Consider the following 23,855-nt stretch of genomic DNA (forward strand, 5'->3'; position numbering starts at 1 on the left):
TTACGGGTTGGCTACCTACATCACATTTTGGGCTACCAAGCAGGAATTTCTTACCAAACACCTCTACGTTTGTCCCATCCATCCCAAACAGAATTGAGGTATAATGCCTCCATAGAGGAGCTAACATTAAAATTGCTTGTGCTTTGCTCCTCCCATGACTAAGCAAAGGGTTTCAGCTCGCTGGGCTCTGTCTAGTGCCGGTGCATGGAAGTGAAGTTTTAGGACACATGTAACCGGTCTGTATCTGCTAAACACGTTTTGTCTGATGACAGCTTGGGAGTTGAACCAGTTGACAAAGATGCCATCAAACAGCCCCCTCGAAGTATAACGGATACAATTCTCAGCAAAGCGTTGATCCTGAAGATCTTTGTGTCTGCTCTAATTATCATCAGTGGGACCCTCTTTGTCTTTTGGAAAGAGGTGAGAGAAATGTTTCGTCCCATCTTGTTTGCACTGACATGGAGCCCAATTCAGAACAGTTTATGGACAATTTTCTCAGAAGGTAGAAGGTCCAGGGGAGGGGTCTTGGGACATGTCATGAAACCTGCCTCCACCTCAGCTTGCTTTGCGGTCTTTTCACCTCTTAATATCTGAGTTTCCCTTTGATAATGCAAGCATAAGAATGCTTGACCTCCCTTTAAAAGTTCATTGCGGTTTAGTACTGTGTACGGGTTAGGTACTACAAATACTTCAATTTAGCTATTTCAAGGATTACATTTAGAGGCTGGGTTTCTGACTTTTTTATGCCATGAAATTCAGCTACCGTGTAATCTATTTTATTTGAAAACCATTGCAATTGTGCCCTTTAGAAAGTCAAATATGTAGGGTATTGACGCATTTGATTGTTTCATGGGAGTGTTTGTACCTAGGTAATATCCCCCATAAACCACACAAGAATCATAAACCTGTTTAAAGGGAAGTGTCGGGCTATAAACTCGTGTCCAGGGTCAGTACTATTAGGTTAATCACAGTTGCTAAGAAACTTAATTTACAGCACTTGTCCCCCATATGAGACCTTTATGATGATGCTGGCTTTGGAGTGCATTTTATCTGTGTAGTCAGGGGAGCTGGGCTGCTGGACAGTGTGTGTGTGGGGCCGGGGGTGGCTCTGTGAGTCCGGTAGGGCCTTCAGTGGAAGGGGCGGGGCTGCGGTAGCCAGCCCCTAGCGCCTCCTGGCTGGCACAGGATACCCTCTCCCCACTGGGCCTTCAGAGCCAGAAGCACATGGCACAAGGTTCCCTAGAGATTCTAAAGGGCCCAGGGCTCCACCCTTTGGCTTCCACAGTAGCAGCAGCAATGGATGGAAGCCCTGGGCCTTTTAGAACCACCAGGCCCTGCAGCAATTGTCCTTTTTGCCCCCCAGCCCTGTGTATAGAAGTACTAGAGGACACCAAATAAGTTAATGGGTAGCAGGTTTAAAACTAATAAAAAAGTTTTTCTTCACACAGCGTGTAGTCAACCTGTGGAACTCCTTGCCAGAGGAGGCTGTGAAGGCTAGGACTATAACAGAGTTTAAAGAGAAGCTAGATAAATTCATGGAGGTTAGGTCCATAAAAGGCTATTAGCCAGGGGATAGACATGGTGTCCCTGGCCACTGTTTGTCAGAGGCTGGAGAAGGATGGCAAGAGACAAATTTGCTTGATCATTGTCTTCGGTCCACTCCCTCTGGGGCACCTGATGCTGGCCACTGTCAGCAGACAGGCTACTGGGCTAGATGGACCTTTGGTCTGACCCAGTATGGCCATTGTCCGTATGTATAGTTCATCAACAATAATTGCTTATTAGACATAATTTGCAGATGAATTCTCGACAGGGCTTAAATTCATCACTCACCAAAGATTTTAAAATATTGGAAGATTTGATTGTAAAACATAAATAATGGTAGTAAGGGGGTCCAATTCCTCAGTGGTATTTAGGCATCATTGAAATCTGAGATTAGTGCTAGCGGCAGTGCCTGTCACTACTGTTCTCTCTCTCTCTCTCTCTCTCTCTCTCCTTTTTAAATTGGATTAGATTTCAAGTTGACTGTGACTTCTTTTGAAGCAAAGTGGCTATTTGTTAGGCTAAAGTGCTGTGTTAACATGCTTTTATAAGGCCCCCGCCCCAACTTGTTTTAAACTAAGCGTGAAATGTACATGTATTTCCAGATTCCTGGAAGTGGCACAACTCCCAGGACAACAACGATGACTTTTACTTGCTTTGTATTCTTTGACCTCTTCAATGCCCTGACATGTCGTTCTCAGGTGAGATGGGCAGTGGCCATGTCAACGTTATCTTTAAATAACAGCTTAAATATTTGCTTCCTGTTGGTGGTAATCTAAATATTCTGAGGAGGAAGTGGCACATTTTCTTCATTGTAACCAAAAAAACCTTTAGGTTATCCTATTAACCAAGTACGTTTTAGAACAACAGTAACGATTAACCAGTTTATGATTAACCAAGGTTATGCCTGTCTGAGTTAGCACAGAAATAACTTGAATTTGTTAAAGAGATATTGATGTGGGCAGTTGGACAAATGTCTAGGTTCTTTCAGCCTTATCTGTATGTGATTTGACGTTTCATCTTTCTTTTTCTTTCCCCTCCAGACAAAGTTGATCTATGAGATAGGCTTTTTCCGAAACCACATGTTCTTGTATTCCGTGCTGGGGTCGCTGTTGGGACAGATGGCTGTTATTTACATCCCTCCATTACAAAAGATCTTCCAAACAGAGAATTTAGGCGCATTAGGTAAGTTACAAAGGAAATGACAATATGCTGGGTTGTTTTTTTTTTTTAAAGCTATTTCAGATGAATATGAGATTTTCCAGATCAGATTAGACCTCTGTGCCAGCCAGTGCCACTCTCATTGTTACAGGATGACTCCGAAGGTGGGGAAATAGCACATCCAGCCAGTTGTGTTATGTTGCACATTGCTGGGGAGGAGGAAAAGTCTTCCCTCGGGCAATCAGTTTGATTTGTTTGTTCTTTTTTCTGCTTGCCTAGGTTATAAATGTTTATGTTCATGTTTTTTATCCAAGTCCCTTTACATTCCAGACAAAATGTTGTGCATGGTCGTATGGACATGTCTGCATATTTAGACGTGTCAAGTTCTTCGCACAACTTTGTACAGCAACACCAGTCTCCATTAGAGAAATTTGCTGTGCTGGAATTACCTTGACACCAGTGCAAACCCCCAATGTACCTCTATAAAGCAAGGTTTACATGGGTGTGTTTTGCCATCAGACTGAGGCCAGGTCTACACCATTGTTGGCCATCGATCTAAGTTACCCATGAATAATGTAGCAGAAGTCAACATACTTAGGTCGGCTTTACCAGGGTGTCTTCCTAAAGGTATGTCGACAGCTGACACTCTCCTGTCAATTCTGTTTACTCTTCTTGTGCTGGTGGAGTACTGGAGTTGACAGGAAAGCACCCAGTGGTCGACTTATCGCATATGTGATGCGATAAATTGATCACCGCTGGATCGATCACAGCCCGTGGATCCAGCAGGTGGTGAAAACATGCCCTAAGTCTCAGCAGTATAAAGATTAACTAGTACACCTGAAGTGGGTTGTGCCCACGAAAGTTCATGATACCATCTACGTGTTTTGTTAGTCTATAAAGTGCTACCAGACCATTTGTTGTTTTTTAAGTTTTTCCTATTACAGACTAACTTGGCTACCCCTCTGAAGCTTTAGTACTTTTACATTGGTGCATAAGAAGTTACTAGAGTAGAACTCCTATATAAGAACTAACTGGGAAGTGAGACTGTCGTAAAATCCAAAAGTGCAGAAGACTGAACAGGTCCAAATGGCAGCAGGGCCAGAACATGAGTTGACTTTTAATCGTTCAATGATAGTGTAAATAACCACTGATAATGAATGGATACAGTGTGCCTGATTTCTCTTTGTTTGAGTGAACTGCATCTCTTCTTTGCTGCCAAATCTCTCAGCCTTTTCAAACCATACAGCCGCTTGGCCATTAATCGAGGAATTAAAGTCATGTCTGGCAGCCAAAAGATGGGTTATTTATAAAATCAATGCTCATAAAATCAGGGTTCATCAGTAGATCAAACTAGTAATATCAGTGCAAATTTCTCTGATATGGTCAGGGCCTTCTCTGAATACTCTGGCCCAGCACAAAATACAGCTGACCCATTGTGTTCCACTTTCTTTCCTCACTTCTGGGCAGATCTGTTGTTTCTCGCTGGCCTCTCTTCTTCAGTTTTTATTGTGTCGGAGCTCATCAAACTCTGTGAAAAGCACTGCTGCAGAACAAAGAAAGTGAAGATTCCTCATGATGTATAAGGGCGACAAGCTGTTCTTTGAATTAAACTTGCCGTTTTGTCATTCCAATGTGTCATGCTGGGACTATGCAAATCCTTGTGGAAACTAAAATGTGAATCTAGGTCAACAGCCCTTCCCACATTAAGTAATATTCCTGACACTTTCTTTGCCCAGTCTATAGCCAGCTTTTGTCTGAGGCATAAACACTGCCTCTGTGGCACAGATTTATATATATTTTCATAATATGTTGACCTGTCCCTTGAGTTGAAGCAATCACTGGGAACAATGTGGATATGCACCTGTACAGACAAATCTACCGCACACCACTGATGTTTTGTTTATTTAAATCACAATGTTTTTTGTTAATAAAATCTGGATTTAAAACATTAACTAGTGCTTGTCTGAGGGAGAATCTTGTTGTTACTTATGCAGTAATCTCTACTTTAAAAAACAACTTTCCATACTTTTGCCTTTCCTACCAGGACCCTGTGTAGCCCACTTCTGGCTGGTGAGTGCTGAGGCTTTAGAACTCAGACCAGTTGATCTTGATTTAGCAAAGGTCTTAAGCAAGTGTCTCATCTGGAATGACTCACGTTCATTCTTAAAGAGCTGTGCATAGAATCGTAAAAGATTAGAGATGGAAGAGATCTCCGGTCCTCAAAGCAGGACCAACCCCCCCAGGCTGTGTCTAGACTGGCAAGTTTTTCCGCAAAATCATCTGCTTTTGCAGAGAAACTTGCCAGCTATCTACACTGGCCGTTTGAATTTCTGCAAGAACACTGACAATCTCATGTAAGATTGTCAGTGTTCTTGCGGAAATACTGTGCTGCTCCCGTTCGGGCAAAAGCCCTCTTGTGCAAATCAGTTGCGCAAGAAGGCCAGTGTAAACAGCACAGTACTGTTTTCCGCAAAAAAGCCCCGATCGCGAAAATGGCAATCGGGGCTTTTTTGCGGAAAACCGCGTCTAGATTGGCCATGGACGCTTTTCCGCAAAAAGTGCTTTTGCAGAAAAGCATCCTGCCAATCTAGATGTGCTTTTCCGAAAATGCTTTTAACGGAAAATTTTTCCGTTACAAGCATTTTCGGAAAATCATGCCAGTGTAGACGTAGCCCCAGTGTTTAGGTACCTCGCTGAATAAGGAGTTAAAGAGGGTTTGACTTTGTGTTTAGGTTGTCCTCCCCTGCAGAGTCTGGGCCTGTCAGCTGACTTCACTTTATGGTAGGGTAATGGAGCAAGATACCTAGCAGCTCGACCAATGACTCGGTGCTGTTTTCTCTGTCTTCTTTCACATCCTTTCAAGAGCCTTTAATACCAAAAGCTTCTTGCTTTACAGACTGTGGGCTAGATTTCTAACGTACTTGGGCATTGCTACACCCAGCATTACAGTGTCTAACTGATTTAGGAGCCTAGATCTCATTTTAACTGGGAGTCTAAATCCTATTGATGGTTCATGTGGTTTAAGCTCCTAAATCCCTTTTGAAAGTGAGAGTTAGGGTCCTAAATCAGTAAGGTGTTGCAGTGCCAAATACAGTCATGGAACGCAATGACCTTGAATTGACTGCTCCTCATCATTCAAAGACCTTTACAAAAAGTCAGTGGTTCTCCAACTGAGGTCCGCGGATGCCTTGCAAGTGGTCCACGGCTTGAGCTCTCCTCCCTTCCCCTGGCTTCCCATTTGATGGGGAGGGGAGAAAGTCTTGAGCCTCTCCATTAGATCTGGCTCGCAGGGAAGAAGTGGAGCCAGAAATGACTCGGCATGCTGCCACTCCCGCTCCCCGGGCTGGGGGAAGAGCAACACATGGACACTCTGCCTGGAAGCTTTCACCGCTGCTCCTATTGGCTGGAATCTGGCCAATGGGAGCAGCAGGAGGCCATGCCTAGGACACGCTGTCTGGGAGCAACATGGGGTGCAAAGGCAAATAGGTGCCTCCCTTCCCCCACAGACCCAGCCAATAGGCCATCTAAGGACTGAAGCTTATTTGCAATCCAGACTGGGAGATTTGGCAGCTGGAATGGGGCATATCTGAACACTGCCCCCAAGCCCCACCCTCTTCCCCTGGGATCCTGTCCCCCAAGGAACGCGACTTCAGGGATTACCATGGGGCCCTGGCACAGGGTGGCATCTGCAGTCAGGCCCCCCTGCAGCAACAGGTAACACAGGGAGGCAGAGTGAATGCACCTGCTGAGTGAGATCCACTTCCTAGTGGCTCCTGCTGCTGTGGAAAGTGCACGGGGAGGTGGGCGACGACTGCTACTGTCCCACACCAGCCCTCCTCCTGGTCATCCCTGAGGCCATGTCCCTTGAGGAATGGGGTGCAGTGGCTGGAAGGGGCACGGTTTGGTGGCCAGGTTTGGACATAATCCCTCAGGCTGTTGGGTCTCCTGGGCCAGACGGAGAACATGCTCCAGCCTATAGGTGTCCCATGGGCCAGGAGTTTGAGATCCCCAGGTTAGACAGGTAAGCCTATGGGGACAAAATACTAACAAAACCCACTTGCAAATGGACTGTTTTGTATCCTGGCATTCAGTTTCTATACCCAGGCTACACCTACACTACAGGGCTTTTGCGCAAAAAAGTCTGCAGAGCGTCCACACCTCAAATGCATTTTTGCGCAAGTAAATGAAAAGAACAGAGGGGTTTTTGCGGCATAAGTATTCCTCTTTCTACAAGGAATAATTCCTTTTTGCGTGAGTTCTTGCCCAAAAAGGTGTGTGGGGACAGGCAACAGGGTTTTTGCGCAAAAAGAGCCAATTGAAAAAAGCACAGGTGCTCTGATGGCTATTCTGTGAATAGCAGAGCTTTCTTTCGAGAGACCGTCCATGCAGTTTGGATACTCTCTTGCATAAAAGTGCATCGCTTTTGAGTTGTGGATATGCTCTTGCACAAGAAGTTTTTGCGTAAGAACTTTTCTGCAAAAAGCTTCTTGCGCAAGAAGCCTACAGTGCAGACGTGGCCCCAATGTCTACGGCACAGCAGAGTTTAATTAGCGCTCAGGAAAAACGTCCTAACCGTAAGAACAGTTGGACAATAGAACAGACTGCCCAGGGATGCTGCAGAATCTTCTTCACTGGAGACTTTCAAAAGGAGGCTGGAGAGCCATTGGTCTTGGATGGCTTAGACACAACAAATCCCACATCTTGACAGGGGTTAGTGGCATTTGTGGCCCCTCCTAAGCCTAAAATTCTATGCCAGTACACAACGTGGAGTTTCAGCAGTAGCTTTTGTATGGAAATAAATCACTTCTTGGAACATCCCTCCATCTTCACTTTCACCCCCTCTGTTAAAGTTACACTTTGTCTGAGTTTATACTTTAGCAGGTCTGGAAAAAAAAAAAAAAAAGCAGTTTGTGTTCTTTTTGTTTAAACAGTATGGTGAGGGAGGGGCGGGGAAAGTTTACTGTGTACATCTTTCGTTATCCAGTAAGCATTCCATCAGCAATTACAACATCCAAAGCTCCTTATTCACTTAGCTGGAAGTGCCTTGTTTCAGCATCGTCTTGCTGAGTAAGGCTGTAACTAGAGCCTTCTTCAGATCATTCAGTAAGCACCACACTATTACATTCTCCCTACCCACACACACAGCCAACCACCTTCACGTTCTATGATCTGACTTAAAAACCAGCACCTCAATGGCCACAAATCACAGTGCAGTGAAACGCTATGCTGATTTCCAATAGGATGTAACCCATGAATTTCCTTGACAGTACCAACTCCGTTGGCTCTTTTTTGCTCTGATTCAGACTGGTTCAAAGACAAGTCAGGTCTTCATATGAAATTTTTCGGGGAAAGCCGTTTTCAGTAATTCATTTAACAAAATTAAATACAAACAACCAAAATAGCTATTCTTTGTTAAAAACAGCCTCCGCTTGTTCCTGCTTACTGTAAAATAGGAACTGGCTCTTTGGGGGTTAATGTAAATTATAGCCTATTTAAAAAACTGTGTTTTAACAGCACTCAACTCACAGTACACAATCCTCAAGTACAGACAGTGAATAATTAAATGACGTTATTGGGGAAAGAGGCAGGATATTAAATTTAAAAAAAACAGTTACATAAAGAACCAAATACATGCATGAATTTATTCTCTACAGCTATTCTGCTACATATTATTTGAAATGATTATAAAAACACTCAGAAAAAACAATTGTGTAAAGTTTTAGTGTAATTACTCAAGACAGAATTTTGAGCATATTAAAGATTCTGGACCTTAGCTTGAACATTTTAGACAAACACACAAGAATATTAGCTTAAGCTATCCACAACAAGGGTTGATGAAAAGGTACCACATTTACATTAAACATTTTTATAGATAAGGAATAAAATACAGCTGATTACCAGAGTCCACAGTAGAAGTGATTTCTCTGTTTTACCCTTTCAACAATTGTATATATTATAATCATGAATAACACATACTATTCACATTATTAAACCAAAGGCTAATTTTAATGGCATACTTTGGCACCCTGTGAAGACATAGCTAAGGGTACACCATAAAATACCCTTAGTAGCCAGCTAGCTAAGGGTACACCTGAAAAGACTTTCAGGGTAACATTAGATTTGATTGGAACTTGATCAAAGTAGTAAATGAGCATGTACACTGTTAAAGTATATTTTATGCACCATGCAAGTGTCAGCAGAGGAAACCTAGATCCTTTATATGACAATTAATCCATTCTAATAGAAAGATGCTCGATGTGATCCTCTGTTTTACTGTGAGAGAGTCCTCAGTTATAGCAATAAAGAGTTAAATAATAATTTTCCATTCCCCATGTCAGTTGCTGGTGTGAAAATTCTAGTTCTTAGTAGAAGTGGGTTTTTTTGGGCAAGTAAATTACATAGCTAGAGTGTTAGCAATACTCAAGGTACCAAATTATTGATGGCTGTGGATGGATTGTAGTAGAAAAAGCTCTGAATGTGACTGATTGCAGCTACCCAGCAGCACGGACAAGTGTTATAAATAACAGACTACTTTTTGTGCTCCTTCTCTATTGGAGGTCGACATATTAAAAAAATCAGTAATAATTGATTTTATTATGTAATAGAAAATATTTTCAAATATTTTAGCCATGAATCCTAACATTTTAAGGCACTTGGATACAGCTATAAACCTATCCAAGAGAACCATCTCTAAAGGCATTTTCCAAAAGACTTTCCTCTGACATCCATGGAAGTTATGCCTGGGTTCAGAAACAGAGAACAGGCCCACTGGTAGGAGTCTTTGTGGTTGAATCCCTGAATGACTCCAAGATTGTTTTACAATGTGCCGAATTCTGTGCTGCCTTAACAACTAAAATTTCACTCAAATGAAAAATGTTAGGAGTTCCTAGGCTGGACAGACATTTGAGTTGATTTTGTTGCATATAAGGAATTATTGTCAGATGAGGTATCAAAAGCTGGTTTTGACATCTTTGAAATTCTACATCCAGTAAAAGTTAATACTCCATGGACTGGCAGTAGGGATGTTTGAGTATAAACGATCAAGCATTTAACTGAGATGCGGATGCTTATCAGTTAACAGTGTCATTTATCCTCAGCAAAGCCTCTTCCCCGGGAACCAGACCGGTAAGTCCACTCAACGCCCAGGGAAGAAGAGGTTTCACTGTGGGCTGAGCACTATAAAGCTAAGCTGCTTTATATTTGCAGAGCCCATACATGGATAACCATGTGACTGCTTGAGATTTTCAGCAGTTACGTGGCTACCCCAATACATGATTTTTAACATCCCTACTAAATAATAATAATTACTTTTGTGCTTAACATCAGTATACGAAGACAAAAACTAACATATAACAAATGCTATCAAATTTATTTCCAGCTACAACCAGGACTCAGCCAGCTATCTAAATACTCATTCTTCCAAAAGAAACCACTTGTCGTCATGCATCTTTCTGGATCTATTATGCTAGCATCCTTTACATTGTATTCTTGTTTTAAGTAATTATACAAGTGGAAACAGATGAGAAAATATTCCTGTCCAAGGAGTATCAGCACTTGATGTACTCAAGCAGAGCAATCCAAGTCACATGGGTCATTAGTTATCATCATCTTCAATCGGCTCTCGCAAACCGTCGCTCTGACGACTTTTTCCAGTCATTTCCAACAAGGCCTGAGCCTCAGGGTCTGTATCCAGGATGCTCTTCTTTGTCTTAAATCAAAAAGATAGTTTGGAATGTCATCAGATAGGTCAGGTCACAATTAAATTAAGCTTGAATTTCCAGAAGCTGGTTGGTCGGTTGTATAGATTGTTAGGATGAAGGTGCATGCTTTTCTAAACACAGAACAGATTCACAATCACTTCATACCATCCCAGTGACATGAGACAGCTTTATATTGTCTTAGCAGGCCAGGTTACTGTTTATGGTTGCTTTGGGTCACAAACCAGTCACTACACTAGAGAGAAGATCAACTCTCTGGAGGTCGATCTTCTAGCATTCAATTTAGTGGGTTTAGTGTAGACCCCCCCGCCCCCCCAAATGAAACACTGAGGGCGGCTCCTACTGGCATTGTGTACTGTTTCTTCTGTGAGGCGTCAGGGAAGCTGACAGGAGCACATGCTCCCATTGGCCTCCTGCAGTTCAGACTCTGCGGTGGCTTAGCTTCAGGTAAGCCAAATCCAGCTGTGCATTTTGTGTAGCTGGATGATGTTCCTTAAGCTGACCTGCCGGAACAAGTGTAAACCAGGCCTCCAAGCACACTGGTTAATTTGACCCAATATTTTAAGTGCAGATATGAACTTTTAAGTGATTCAAATACAATTTGACAATCTTCCTGACAGAGTAGGTCTGTTTCTATTTACAGCTGTGTGCTCACTGTATAGTTCTTGAGGACATTTACATAATGCAAAAAGAAAATATCGGCTGCCTAAAATAGACACATTGACAGGCACAACTCAGGAAGACTTACTATAGAGGCCCCAGGCTGGCCTCAGGAACAGAAAAACTTGAACCTCTAGTCCGGCACTCTCAGGAACTAATGCGTACTGAACCAGAGAATTTGCCGGACCACAGAAGTCAATATTGTCGCAAGTGAGTGTCTCAAGGTTTGTTTTTTTTTTTTTTTTTTTTTTGCAGAGGGGAATAAATGAAACAATACAATGTTAATATATGATGGTACTGATAATATCCTACATAAGCCTATCCCAAGCCATGGGTTATCCTCTCTCTTCATAACAAAGTGTTGGTGTTACATAATTTTCCTGTGTTGGCACAAGGAAATAAGTAGATAAAGCATAAAAACCATGCTTACAATTAGTAACATTACCAGCACTTCCACTGCTTGCTGGGCTCTTAGAAGACATCTGCAGTAAATTAAAGCTAAATAACAACACAGAACACTGAGAGCCAGGACTGGCGGCTGTAAATAAAATTTATGGGACCATGGGAAACTTTGATAAGCAGACATCCAGCTAACAAAAACCATGGGCGGACCACGGATGTTGTACAACCCTGTCAATGCACATCTTAGGCAATAAGATCTTCCCCATTGTTCCTACTGAAACCAAGCCCCACAAAGACTTCCTGCATCTCCAACTAAATTATGGCTCTCTAGATCGCCTTCTCTCTAAGACCCCGCAATAATCCCACTCTCTCCTTGTAATTTACATGCTTCAACTATAGCTATATCTTTTAGAGACGTGTGTCTGTCTGAATCCATTTGTTCAAGAACCCCTCCAAAATGGGTAAAGTTAGGACCATCACATTTGGTATGCAGCTTTGTCTTATAACTTAAAGCCAGGCTGGGGTTTGGTTGTGCCAGGAAAATGGGATGTGCCTGGAATTTGATTGTTTTCCATCATATGAAAAGAGAGGGGGAGCTCTACTGCAGTGTGACCACTGGAGGCCGTCAACACCAGAAAGAAAGTGGCAGCTTGGGCCTGGCCTCGCCATCTTGCCGGTCACCGGCCCAGGTAACTGGCTCCCCTGCCCCAAACCCCTTCTCCCAGCCCTTGGCAACAACGCTGGACTGGGTGGGAGCCCTGTTGCCTCCCTCCCTGAGCACTGCCTGGGTCAGGCAGTCCAGCTCCCCTCTACCCCCCCTTTCCAAGAGCCGCAGGCTGCCCTCCAACACGGCTAGGCTGCCTGCATTCCCCACCACCCTCTAGGCCAGGCCCTGGGAACGCTGGGTAAGTCTTCTAGTAGAATTGTACCATTATTAAAAGGATTGCAATAGCACAGCCAATGTTTCATAGAGACAGCTACAGCAGTCGTGGTTTGCTTCATTGATGCCTCTTCTTCCAGTTGGCATATGTGTTTTAAGATTGCTGAAAGTACTTCGCTGCCATAGCCATGGGTGTTAAATGAGTAAAATGTGATTTCTCACAATATGGACAAAAAGCCAACCTATTTAAAAACATCTTAGAAATCTGTGAGAAATAGTCCCCTTCTATCTTTCCACACACAGGTTCATTTTGCCAACTTTTGAAACACCATAGTCACTTACCACTGAGCTTTCTGGGAGCTCTCCCACTGCCCACACCTCCATGCCATCCAGTGTGAAGTTTTCGTTAGCTGACAGCTGAGGGCTGTTGTAGGTGGTACATCGAGGTTTTGCTCTGCTGTGGCCCTTCCCATAGTCACTGTCTATCCAGAGCCCAAAGTAATCGTGCTGGCCACCCATGCCCTGTAGAGTTAAATAAGCACATTAAATATGTTTTACACACACACAAACCAGACACTGACCCAGGGCTGAGGGCTTTCCATTTTTGTGGCAAATTTGCAAAGCTAGTGAAATAAGGCATTTCAGATAAACCTGTTTACATACCCAAATTGAATCTCTGTGCATGCAATAACCTACCTTGCGTGTCTTGCAGGAGCATGACAGTTCTGCAGACACATCTGCTGTGCCTTGCCTGGAAATGTAACCTGCTATGCAGTCTAATGGCTATTGTTTGCTTGAAACAGGCCCATTTTAAGAACGCAATACCCACTGTAGCCAAGTCTTCCCATTTAAAGCAACAAGTAGAAGCTGATGTGGCTTTCTGTAAAGCAAGATTGTACAGGGATGCAACTTGGATGCAACAGGGATGCAAGATTGTACAGGGATGCAATGTTGACACGTTCAGTCTTAAAACATTTGCCTGCTTTGTTTAAAAGAACTGAAATCCATCATGGAGCTCTCCATGATGAGACCCTGCGTGGGGCTGAAACAGAGAACTTCTAAGGGGTAAGCACAGAGAGACAAGCTTAAACTTTTGAGCATCATCTGCAATTTCTTTGTGCCAGCCATGCATAAACTAGTAAAGAGAGTGGCAGTGAGAAAAGACTAAAGATGGTCATCTGGATCTTCATGCTTTAAATGTTGTGGACATGTCCACCAAATCTTCCAGCCAACAGTTTGGTGTGGCAGCATCTTGACGCTGCTGAATTTTGTTCCCAACCTAAGGATGGATTCTGCCCCTTAACTCCTCAAATCTTCACCCACACAAAGCCCAGTTACATGGGTTAGAAATGCATGAAATGGATTTTACTCTAAACAGCTTACTGTTTTCATACGAATATCAGCTGTAAATAGTCAGATAAACTGGCTTATCCACATAGCTACAGCTTTCATCTTCCTCTGAGTGAAGGTGTATTAAGGTAAGAAATCCTCATAATAAAAATGCTGAGCCAATACACAAGGTTAAAAAAAAGCCAATACAATTCCCTTAAGAATAACACCATATTCCCCCTCTTCCCCTTTTCCACCCCGCCTTCCCTTAAAAGTCCAGATTGAAGAATAAATAATACTCCAGACATCTAAAGTAGGTTGTACCCACGAAAGCTCATGATGCCATTTACATGTTTTGTTAGTCTGTAAGGTGCTGCTAGACCAGTGTTTCTTAAACTTTTTAAGACCGAGGAACACCAAACAATAATTTTTATGAGGAACACCAAAGATTTTTTTGTTGAACCCAAAAAAAAAAAAAAAAAGGGTCAGGGGAAAGTAATTGAGGGAAAAAAAGGCAGCCATTTTGAATTCTGTTGTTCTCGGTGGCACACCTCCAACTGCCTCGCAGCACACCAATGAGCCCTGGAACAAAGTTTAAGAAACATTGTGCTAGACTATTTGTTTAAGTTTTTCCAATTACAGACTCACTCGGCTACCCCTCTGAAGCTTTTGAGCATATACAATGTCTGCTTAAAAAGGCAATGAAAGAAATACAAACACAGACCAGCCATGAATCTGATTTCCAAACTGGCATGGCATAGTACTCACAAGTCCATTTGGTATCATTTGCTGCCCATGATTCAAGTACATGTAGTGGTCGTTATATCCAGTGTCCGTGTGCACCGCGAGAGAGGGAGAAACGGAAAACAAAAAGCACCTGTTGTCACCTGCAAATGGCAACAGAGTAAAGTGTCAGAGAGAAAACAATGGATGACAGTGTGACTTACTTCAGAGCAGCAAAACAGTTCAGAACAAGTGCTGATATGCCAGCAGAGTCAATATAGAGGCTTACTCCAGATTCAAAGCTAGAGTCTATTCTCTTACAACTGCGCAATATCCCCTGAAATCAACGGGACTGCATAGCTGTACGTGAGGGCATACTCTAGGAATCTGGGGTATGCCTGATTACAACGTAAGGACTGAACTACCCACAAAATATGCCTGGGTTCACCAACAGTCAGTTTTTCAACCCATTTAGTTAGACCACTGCAAACCCCGTATGTGTAGACACACTTGGTATTTACCATCTACAACTGGGATGTATCAGTAAAGCTTGATCAATGTAAACACACTTTTAGTTAAGTTTCATGCAGGCTTTGTACATAGAGAAGGCCTCGGGGTCTGGTGTTTCAGTGTTTACAACCACTCTTGTTGACACCAAGGATGTTAGGAGATGGGTAAGTTGCTAACGTTAGTTGACAGAATTTTAGCTCGCGCCGGGTCCGGGAGCTACCCCAACCACGGCTCTGAAGTTTAACTGTAAGAGCCGGGCAGACAGGCTACATTTAAATTCCAGAGCTGCAGCGGAAATAGGTCATGGACCCGCCGTGAGCCAGGGGTCCCAGCAAGCAGTCTCCCCTTACCCCCACACACGCTGCTGCCTCTGACAGACAGAGGCAGCAGCGCGGGGGGACAGGCAGCACCACAAAAGATGGTGCTGGGGGAAACTGGCTTTTAAGCTGGGGCTGGGAGCTAACCGTGCTGTGGCTCCCCCTGCTTATCGACTAGTCGAAAATTCCATCGATTATAGTTGATTGAACTAAATTTAACATCCCTGATCCCTCACTGACATCTGTACAAGCTAGGTGTAAAATGCCAACTAATCAGTATGCAGCACATTCTCTTTATCTTGCACAGAGATGTTTACACGCAGTACAAGACAGTGGTGAATCAGGCCTACATTTTCACAAATTAGGCCCAGTTCAGAGAAGTATGTGCTCAAGTAGGTTGCTGATTCAAGACGACTTCTACTACTACCCTCGGAGTGTAAGAAACTCAGCACAAACATGAAACGATGTCTTGGCCATATCTACACTGGAAGAGAAAGTCGACCTAAGACATGCAACGCCAGCTGGAGTTGACATAACTTAGGTTGAATTTCCGCAGTGTTCTCACTGTGGGAGGTCGAAAGGAGAAACTCTCCCATCCACTCCCCTTGCTCCTCATGACCCGGTGGAGTACTGGAGTCGACAGAAGTGCAATCAGCGGTTGACTTAGCAGGTCTTTACTAGACACTGGACTGACGCCCAGGAGATCGATCTCTGCAGCACTGATCTCCTGATAAGTAGGAACAAACCCTTTCATAGCATAATCCTGAACAGTTGGCAAGGGATCTAGACTGAAAGGTTAATTAACACCAAGAAGGTTTTAGAAATAAGTACTATGGAGTATATCAAGTAAATATATAACTTAGGGAGTTCTATCACTAAATGATAATGCTCAGCGGGGTAAGTTATCTTTTGAGTCAATGCCAACAGAGTTTCTACACTTGCACATCCATTTTCTCTGCAAAATTTCACACGGAGTCAATCAGATCAAATTGTGCTTGATTTAAGAGCTACCAGTTTAAAAGTGTTCCTTACAGTACAGTGTCAGGAATGTATATAACCTGCCAGCCATAACTGTTCTCTAAGGAGCAGATACTAAAATCAGTGGCAAGAAATCTCATCAGAAAATAATTGTGACAATGCATAAGGCAAGCTGCCTTTAAAAACAATATAACTTGGTGTAGTGGGGCTGTGCCTCCCCCCACCAGGAAGAGGAGGGAGAAAGCAGGCCAGAGGAACCCTGCACAATTAGAGAAGGGCTCATTAAGTGAGCTAGTCGGGAGATAGCTTGTTGGGGCCAGCAGGGGCCGTAAATATAAGGCTAATTGATGACGTAGAGGCCAGTCTCTCCCGGGTCCACTAGAGGGAAGAACTGGCTGCCTAGGAGCACCAGGGCTAGAGCAGTGCTGGACAGGGTAGCAGAACCAAAATTGCTCCTGGCAGGAAGGGCAGATAAGGTACTAAGGCGACAGGGGAAGTAGTCCATGGAAAAGAGACAGCAAAGGACTCTGAAGAGGGACAATGAGTGACTGCCTGCTAGAGGATCCCTAGATTAGGACCTGGAATAGTGGGCTGGCCTTTGTCCCCCCTTTCCTTTGCTCTACTTGCCCTGAGGGAAGTGGCCACCACAGACTGTAGTTTGCCCCTGGAGCCAGGGATAAGACAGGTGACTGCAACAGGCCATCAGCAGGCCTGGCAGAGGCCACCAAGGCAAGTGGCTGGACTTTACACTGTAGGTTCCTCCAAAAGGGGGAGGCACAGTCAGTGGGTTGTGCCCAGAAGATGATGCTGTGGTCCCAGGAGCAACGTGGGTCAAAGAGCAACAAAGACAGCAAAGTGGGAGTAATGGCAAGTGACACACCAAAGGAGGGCACTTGGTGGGAAGACTGAGCTAATTCCCAGGACAGCCAGCAGGAGGCACTGCGTTGGGGAGTCCACCACTTTACAGTTGGCCATTTAAAATTCTTCAAATCATCTCCTCAGCTTCCGACCAACCCAAAGGTACTGACTAACCCACGTGATTAACTGGCATGCACTATATTTCACAAAACTAACCTGCTGGAGTGAAATACAAAAATCATATTAATCTTTGATATTTTTTTCTTCAGTTGCTTCTTTAAAAACTAAAATTTCCTGCTTCCCAAGTTTTGTAGAGGGAAAACAGAAGGTTCAGCTAGCCCGAGTGAGAGCTTTTAGATTCAAGAGAAACCCTTTTATTGTATTTTGAACAGGACCATAAATGTCCATCCATCCATATGCAGGAATATCCATTGGTTAGATTTCAACATACTGAGATAAGTTCTGCTAAGCTCCAGCAATGTAAATCTAGAGTCATTCCAGTGCAACAGAGCAGAATTTGGCCATGTGCACTAGGGATGTCAATGTGTAGATGACTACATGATTAACCAATAAGCCTGGGCTTATCGGTTAATCTTGTTGATTGCACACACTCCCCCCACTTGCTGCCTCTGTATTAGAGGCAGCAAGGCTGGGGGGAGCAGGAGCTGTTGCTGGTGAGGAGCTGGCTCAAAAGTTCCCCATGAGCATTGGATCAGCCTGCTCCCACACCCTTCCAAGGGTGAAGGGGATGGGCAGCGGCCCATATGCGCACAGAGCTGGCTGTCAAGCAGGCTCCCCATGCGTGCCAGCTCTGCGGACCTGCCTCCCTCCCCCCTTGCTGTCTCCTACAGAGGCAGCAGTGCGGGGTAGCAGAGGCTCCCTGGGAGTGGGGTCGGAATGCACTGGCTGCCAGCCCTACCCCCTGGGAATTATGGAATAGTCATGTAGTGGCTAAAATTTCATGCAGTTACATGACTATCTAACAACACTAGTGTGTGTATATATTGGAACATATTTCACTATGCAGAGCAGTGGTTCTCAAAATGTAGGTCAGGACACCAAAGTACATTGCAACCAATGTTCCCTCTAATTTTTTCCATCCATGTGGAATACATTTTGCTATGTGCACTAAGGCAAATGCAGATGTGCACCACCCGTAGAAATTCACGCTGCCGGCTGTGGAGCTCTGCTAATCAGCTAGGTGGCTTCTGAATCTCTCCGGGGTGGTCAGCGCACACTTTACAAGGAACACAGGTTACAGACCCATTTTAATGCCGTCACTAGGGCTGGTGTTAGACTTGCTGGGGCCTGAGACACAAGACAAAGCCTGAGTCCCACTGCACAGGACCAAAGCTGAAGTTCTCAGGCCTGAGGCAAAGGAGCTCATGCTTTAGCTTTGGCTTTCCTGTCTGGGGTGGTCCAGGCTTCATTTCCCCCCTCCTTGTGGTTGTGTAGTAATGTTTGTTGCCAGAATGGGGTTGCGGTGTCATGACGATTAAGAACCCCTGATATAGACCAACAGCTGAACAAATGTAAGACTGCCATCTAGTGGACTCTTATTTTAATCTACTGAATAATGAAGCTTGCTGGACCATGTTCTTCTCTCAATTACACCAAGGGAGATCCAGTGAATAGAACTGAAAAGAGAATTTATTCAGGGCATTTGTTCTGTGCTCAGTATGTCCTAGTGATTTAAAAATGGTCAATGAATAACAAACTATACGCAATCACCAGTAACGGGTCTGAGTTTGCAGTAGAGCAGAAGGACTAGCCAGGTTTTAACCAATATACAGAATTACAATTTCATTCTGAATGTAAGAAAGAAAGCATCTCCTACACTTTAGGCATATGTGTTATCCCAGTGAAACTAGTGAGTTCAGGAAGTGGGCATAGAAAGTTATTTCTGCTGAACAACATGAAAAGCAACAGATACCAGGAACCACCCCTCAACAACCCTAGCGGCTACATTTTGCTTTTGTTAGAACAAGGATGGGAAACCTCAGGCCCAGGATGCTGTCTCCGCTTGATGAAGTGTTCAGTAATACATGCCCTGGTGCTACTCTAAACTATGGGATTTTTGCAGAAAAATAAAGAGATTCTTACCTTGAAACTGTGGTTTAACTTCCCATGACTGTGATGCAAACCCACCAAAGATATAGCCATCCATGTCCTTCAAGACCAATATACAGGGACCCTTGTTTATGATGTGCCCACACAGCTGTGAAAAACTTTCTCCATGAACCCGAGAAGAAAACAGAAGCCTCCACTTGTGCTGTAGCTCCGAAGGCAGGTGGGAGTTGATGAATATGATGGATGGGATGTCAAGGAGACTAACAAATTCTCCTCCTTTGGTTCCCTTGCACTTTGGGACCAAACTGACTATGTCTTTAGCCTGATCTGGGAGTGAATGCAGGACAAGAAGCCCCTGTCTGATGATAACGCCGAGGAAAGCAGAGATCTGCGGAACTTGGAACACCCAATTCTCAATGGTACTTTGATCACATATGGCATCCATGAGATGAGATCCTGCGAGTTTCTTCCCATCTACATAATGAACACATTAACACAAGATAGCTGGTACATTTCTCACAAGGGATCTGCAAAGATGCTTATAGCCCCCAAGTCTACATCTTAAGGACTAAGACCTATGGTGAGAACAAGGAACTGGACTTGAGGACCTCTTGAGGACCTTGCCGGTTCCAGCATTCTGTGATCTTTCCCCAAGTATATGATTATTTGCCTTATTTGAACAAATCTTAAACTGCATCTGGAAGGAGCTAATACAGGTTGTACCTCCCTAAGCCAGGACTCTCTGGTCCAGCAGTACCACTGATGCTCCTGGGCCAGATAGCCCAGGGACAGGGATGCCAATGGCGGCCCAGGAGCCCTGCAGTAGGGAGCTCAGCTGGCACAGCCATGAGTCCCACTGCAGGGGCTCAGGAGGTGCAGGGAGCCCCACGGCAAGAGGGTCAGAAGTCTCGGGGCAGAGACATCTGTCTGCATCGCCAGGAGCCCTGAGGTTGAGGGGTCCGGCCAGAGTCAGCAGCACAGTCAGCTGAAGGTAGGGCAGCCAGGGTAGGAAGCAGAGCTGGTGGGAAGTTGGGAGGCCGGTGGCAGGGACTTCACCTGGCCTGGAAAATTCTCATTCATCCAGCAGATGCAAAGGCAGCCATGCAAGGATATAGATGCACCAAAACATCAGCATAAGCCAAGTAATTCTACCAGGGTGACGAGGTAAAACAAGTAGTTATAAATTTGCATGACTTCAAATGAGACTGAATTGGAAATTGACAATATCTTTTCCTTATTTTTTTCCTTCTCTTTCCTTCCCCATCCCCTCTCTTTCACTGCTATTTATTTGTACCCTGGACCCCTTACTTCATTCATCTGAATAAGTGGGTTGTGCCCACAAAAGCTCATGATACCAGCTACGTTTTTTGTTAGTCTCTAAGGTGCTACAGGACGATTTGCTGTTTTTTTCAGTTAGGGTGCATCTACACTGAAAATAAGTTACGCTAGTTGCACTACACAAATTGCATATCTTATTTTGAATCAATTTTGAAATCTGAAATTTGGGGCATCTACACAGCACCAAATTTCAAAATAACGTGCTATTCTGAGACATCTCGAGGGTTACTGGGGTACCAAAACAAGTGTAAAGTAATGCACATCGGGAAAAATAACCCCAACTCTAGGTACAGTATGATGGGGGCTAATTTGGCTATGACAAATCAGGAAAGAGATCTTGGGAGTTATCGTGGACAGTTCTCTGAAAACTTGCACATAGTGTGCAGCGGCGGTCAAAATGGCAAATAGGATGCTAGGAATTATTAAGAAAGGGATAGAAAATAAGACACAGAATATCTTACTGCCCCTGTATAAAACTATGGTACGCCCACATCTTGAATACCGTGTACAGATGTGGTCTCCTCACCTCAAAAAAGATAATTTTGGCCTTGGAAAGGGTTCAGAAAAGGGCAACTAAAATGATTAGGGGCTTGGAACGGGTCCCATATGAGGAGAGGTTAAAGCGACTGGGACTTTTCAGCTTAGAAAAGAGGAGACGGGGGGGGGGGGGGATATGATAGAGGTCTATAAAATCATGAGTGGTGTGGAGAAGGCGGATAAAGAAAAGTTATTTATTGGTTCCCATAACAGAAGAACTAGAGGACACCAAATGAAATTAATGGGTAGCAGGTTTAAAACTAATAAAAGAAGGTTCTTCTTTACACAACCTGTGGAACTCCTGGCCAGAGGAGGCTGTGAAGGCTAGGACTATAACAGAGTTTAAAGAGAAGCTAGATAATTTCATGGAGGTTAGATCCATAAAAGGCTATTAGCCAGGGGATAGAATTGGTGTCCTTGGCTTCTGTTTGTCAGAGGCTGGAGAGGGATGGCAGGAGACAAATCGCTTGATCATTGTCTTCAGTCCACCCTCTCTGGGGCAGCTGGTGCTGGCCACTGTCGGCAGACAGGATACTGGGCTTGATGGACCTTTGGTGTGACCCAGTACGGCCGTTCTTATGTTCTTATGTTCAAAACAGCGCGCCCATTATTTCGAAAAATATTTCGAAATAACGGGCGACTTGTGTAGACATGGAGTAGCTATTTCGGGATACCTCCAGTATCCCAAAATAGCCATGCAGTGTAGATGGACCCTTACAGACTAACACAGCTACCCCTCTGAGACTTGCAAGAACAGCTGACTCTGAACAGATCTGTACCATTTTGACATAATTTATTGCAGTATTTTTGCTGCTTACCTTGAAGTTTCAGTTCCGATAACAGCTGAGAAGCCAGAGCCTTTACTCCCCTGGCAGGATCTTGAGTCTTCTCCGGATTCCAGCCTGCCAGCAGATTCCTGTAGCTCAGCACATGAACTACAGAGGTGATCAGATCCTCTGTGAACTTCAAGGGCATCATATTACCATAACTACCTTAATTCCATATTTCAAAGAAAACTGCCAAGAACTTCACAGAGCACCCCACACTGTGGCCCCCAAGGACATCGATCAGTGTTTATCACAGTGGTCTGGGCGATCTGCACGGTTTTGCTAGATGTAAATATTATAAATAATATCTGCTATAGTTCAGTGTCACAAATACTCAGAGTTCTCTTTTGTTCAGCACGCTTCCCCCCAAGGATCTCCGGTATAAACCTTAATTCTCCATCATGCTTCCATGATTTAATAACGATTAAACAAGCTGTACATATGGGTAAACTGGGAAGAAACAGAGGGCCAGATTGTAAATTACACTGCCTGCCTCATCCTTTTCAGTTTGTGCAGCCTGTTCTCCCTTTGAGCTACTCTGCACCTCTTTTGGGGGTGTGAACCTTGAGTGTGCCTCGAAGGAGCAGGCCATATTAGGGATGTTAAAAAGAGAGTAATCAGCTAATTGTGTAGTCGACCACATTTCTATCGATTAGTTGATAGGGTTAGAAGCCTCCGGGAACTACCCCCCTCTGCGGCTATGCAGTTTAAATGTAGTAAGAGCTGGGCACACAAGCAGCCAGGCTCCTACTTCATTTAAACTGCACAGCCACAGTGGGGGTAGCTCCTGGATCTGGCGCAAGCCAGGACTGAGTCAGGCTGGTTCGGTCTCGGCTCGCGCCGGGTCCAGCAGCCAAACCCAAAGGTAGCAAAACAGGCTGGGCAAGCCCGATGCAGCATCCCAGCACCCCACCCTCCGCCTTTCTGTCCGGGCCCTGGCAGCTGGGGGGATCCTCAGCAAGTGCCTGCCCGCTGGGCACATCCTGGAGCCAGGAGAGAAAGCTGAAGGACTGTGGGCTGTCTGGATAGGCTCCGGGAAGGCAGCACTAGGTCGGCAGAGGGGCGCCTTGCTGGAACGAAGCCAACGCTATTTATTTCCCTAGGAGGGTGGGGAAGCACTGGTTTGGGTTCCCTAGGGAGGGGGTGGAGTTTCCATCCCTAGAGGTTTTTAAGTCCCAGTTTGACAAAGCCCTGGCTGGGACGGTTTAGTTGGGGTTGGCTCTGCTTTGGGCAGGGGGGCTGGACTTGATGGCTTCCTGAGGTCTCTTCCAGCCCTAGGATTCTACGATTCTATTTCGGAACGAGGGCTTCCCATCACACGGAGGCTGCACATTGGCTGCCCGACACATTGAGTAGCAGCTCCCAGGCACCATGCAGGCTGGGAACAGCGTTACTCCTCATGTAAAGCAGGACTACAGAATTCAAATTTCGTTGCTCCTTATTCCAGAATAATAGGCTTGGTAGTGTGGACGCATCACTTAGAAAATTGACTTTGGGGGGCTAATTTCGGACTAAGGGCCTTATGTAGCCCAGGCCTAAGGTGCCACCAGACTACTCATTGGCTGTGTCTAGACTGGCAAGTTTTTCCGGGAAATCAGCCGCTTTTCCGGAAAAACTTGCCATCTGTCTACACTGGCCACTTGAATTTCCAGAAAAGCACTGACGATCTCATGTAAGATCGTCAGTGCTTTTCCGGAAATACTATGCTGCTCCTGTTCGGGCAAAAGTTTTTTTCCGAAAGACTTTTGCGCAAAAGGGCTAGTGTAGACAGCACAGTACTGTTTTCCGCAAAAAAGCCCCAATCGCGAAAATGGCGATCGGGGCTTTTTTGCGGAAAACCGCGTCTAGATTGGCCACGGACGCTTTTCCGCAAAATGTGCTTTTGCAGAAAAGCATCCTGCCATTCTAGACACGCTTTTCCGAAAATGCTTTTAACGGAAAAGTTTTCCATTAAAAGCATTTTCGGAAAATCATGCCCGTGTAGACGTAGCCATTGGTTTTAAAG

At 44.6% G+C, this 23,855-nt stretch overlaps 2 protein-coding genes across 4 annotated transcripts in view; one reads left to right on the forward strand and one right to left on the reverse strand.

The window, feature by feature from the left end:
• The window catches only part of ATP2C2 (ATPase secretory pathway Ca2+ transporting 2), a 53,510-nt gene extending 48,848 nt beyond the window's left edge, over positions 1 to 4,662 (forward strand). For both annotated transcript variants that reach the window (XM_014579380.4, XM_014579381.4), the window contains exons 24-27: positions 273 to 420; positions 2,148 to 2,243; positions 2,586 to 2,727; positions 4,171 to 4,662. In XM_014579380.4, coding sequence (XP_014434866.3) covers positions 273 to 420; positions 2,148 to 2,243; positions 2,586 to 2,727; positions 4,171 to 4,286 — 502 coding nt within the window. In that variant the 3' untranslated portion in view covers positions 4,287 to 4,662. The remainder of the gene's footprint in view (positions 1 to 272; positions 421 to 2,147; positions 2,244 to 2,585; positions 2,728 to 4,170) is intronic.
• A 3,657-nt stretch (positions 4,663 to 8,319) lies between these two features.
• The window catches only part of MEAK7 (MTOR associated protein MEAK7), a 31,156-nt gene continuing 15,620 nt past the window's right edge, over positions 8,320 to 23,855 (reverse strand). For both annotated transcript variants that reach the window (XM_075939983.2, XM_025190583.3), the window contains exons 4-8: positions 21,842 to 21,986; positions 19,182 to 19,622; positions 14,461 to 14,579; positions 12,706 to 12,885; positions 8,320 to 10,411 (exon numbers count right to left, since the gene is read on the reverse strand). In XM_075939983.2, the coding sequence (XP_075796098.2) occupies positions 10,298 to 10,411; positions 12,706 to 12,885; positions 14,461 to 14,579; positions 19,182 to 19,622; positions 21,842 to 21,986 (999 nt within the window). In that variant the 3' untranslated portion in view covers positions 8,320 to 10,297. The remainder of the gene's footprint in view (positions 10,412 to 12,705; positions 12,886 to 14,460; positions 14,580 to 19,181; positions 19,623 to 21,841; positions 21,987 to 23,855) is intronic.

Source organism: Pelodiscus sinensis, chromosome 12 (assembly GCF_052426305.1).
Source record: "Pelodiscus sinensis isolate ZL-2025 chromosome 12, ASM5242630v1, whole genome shotgun sequence".
Taxonomy (NCBI): domain Eukaryota; kingdom Metazoa; phylum Chordata; order Testudines; family Trionychidae; genus Pelodiscus; species Pelodiscus sinensis.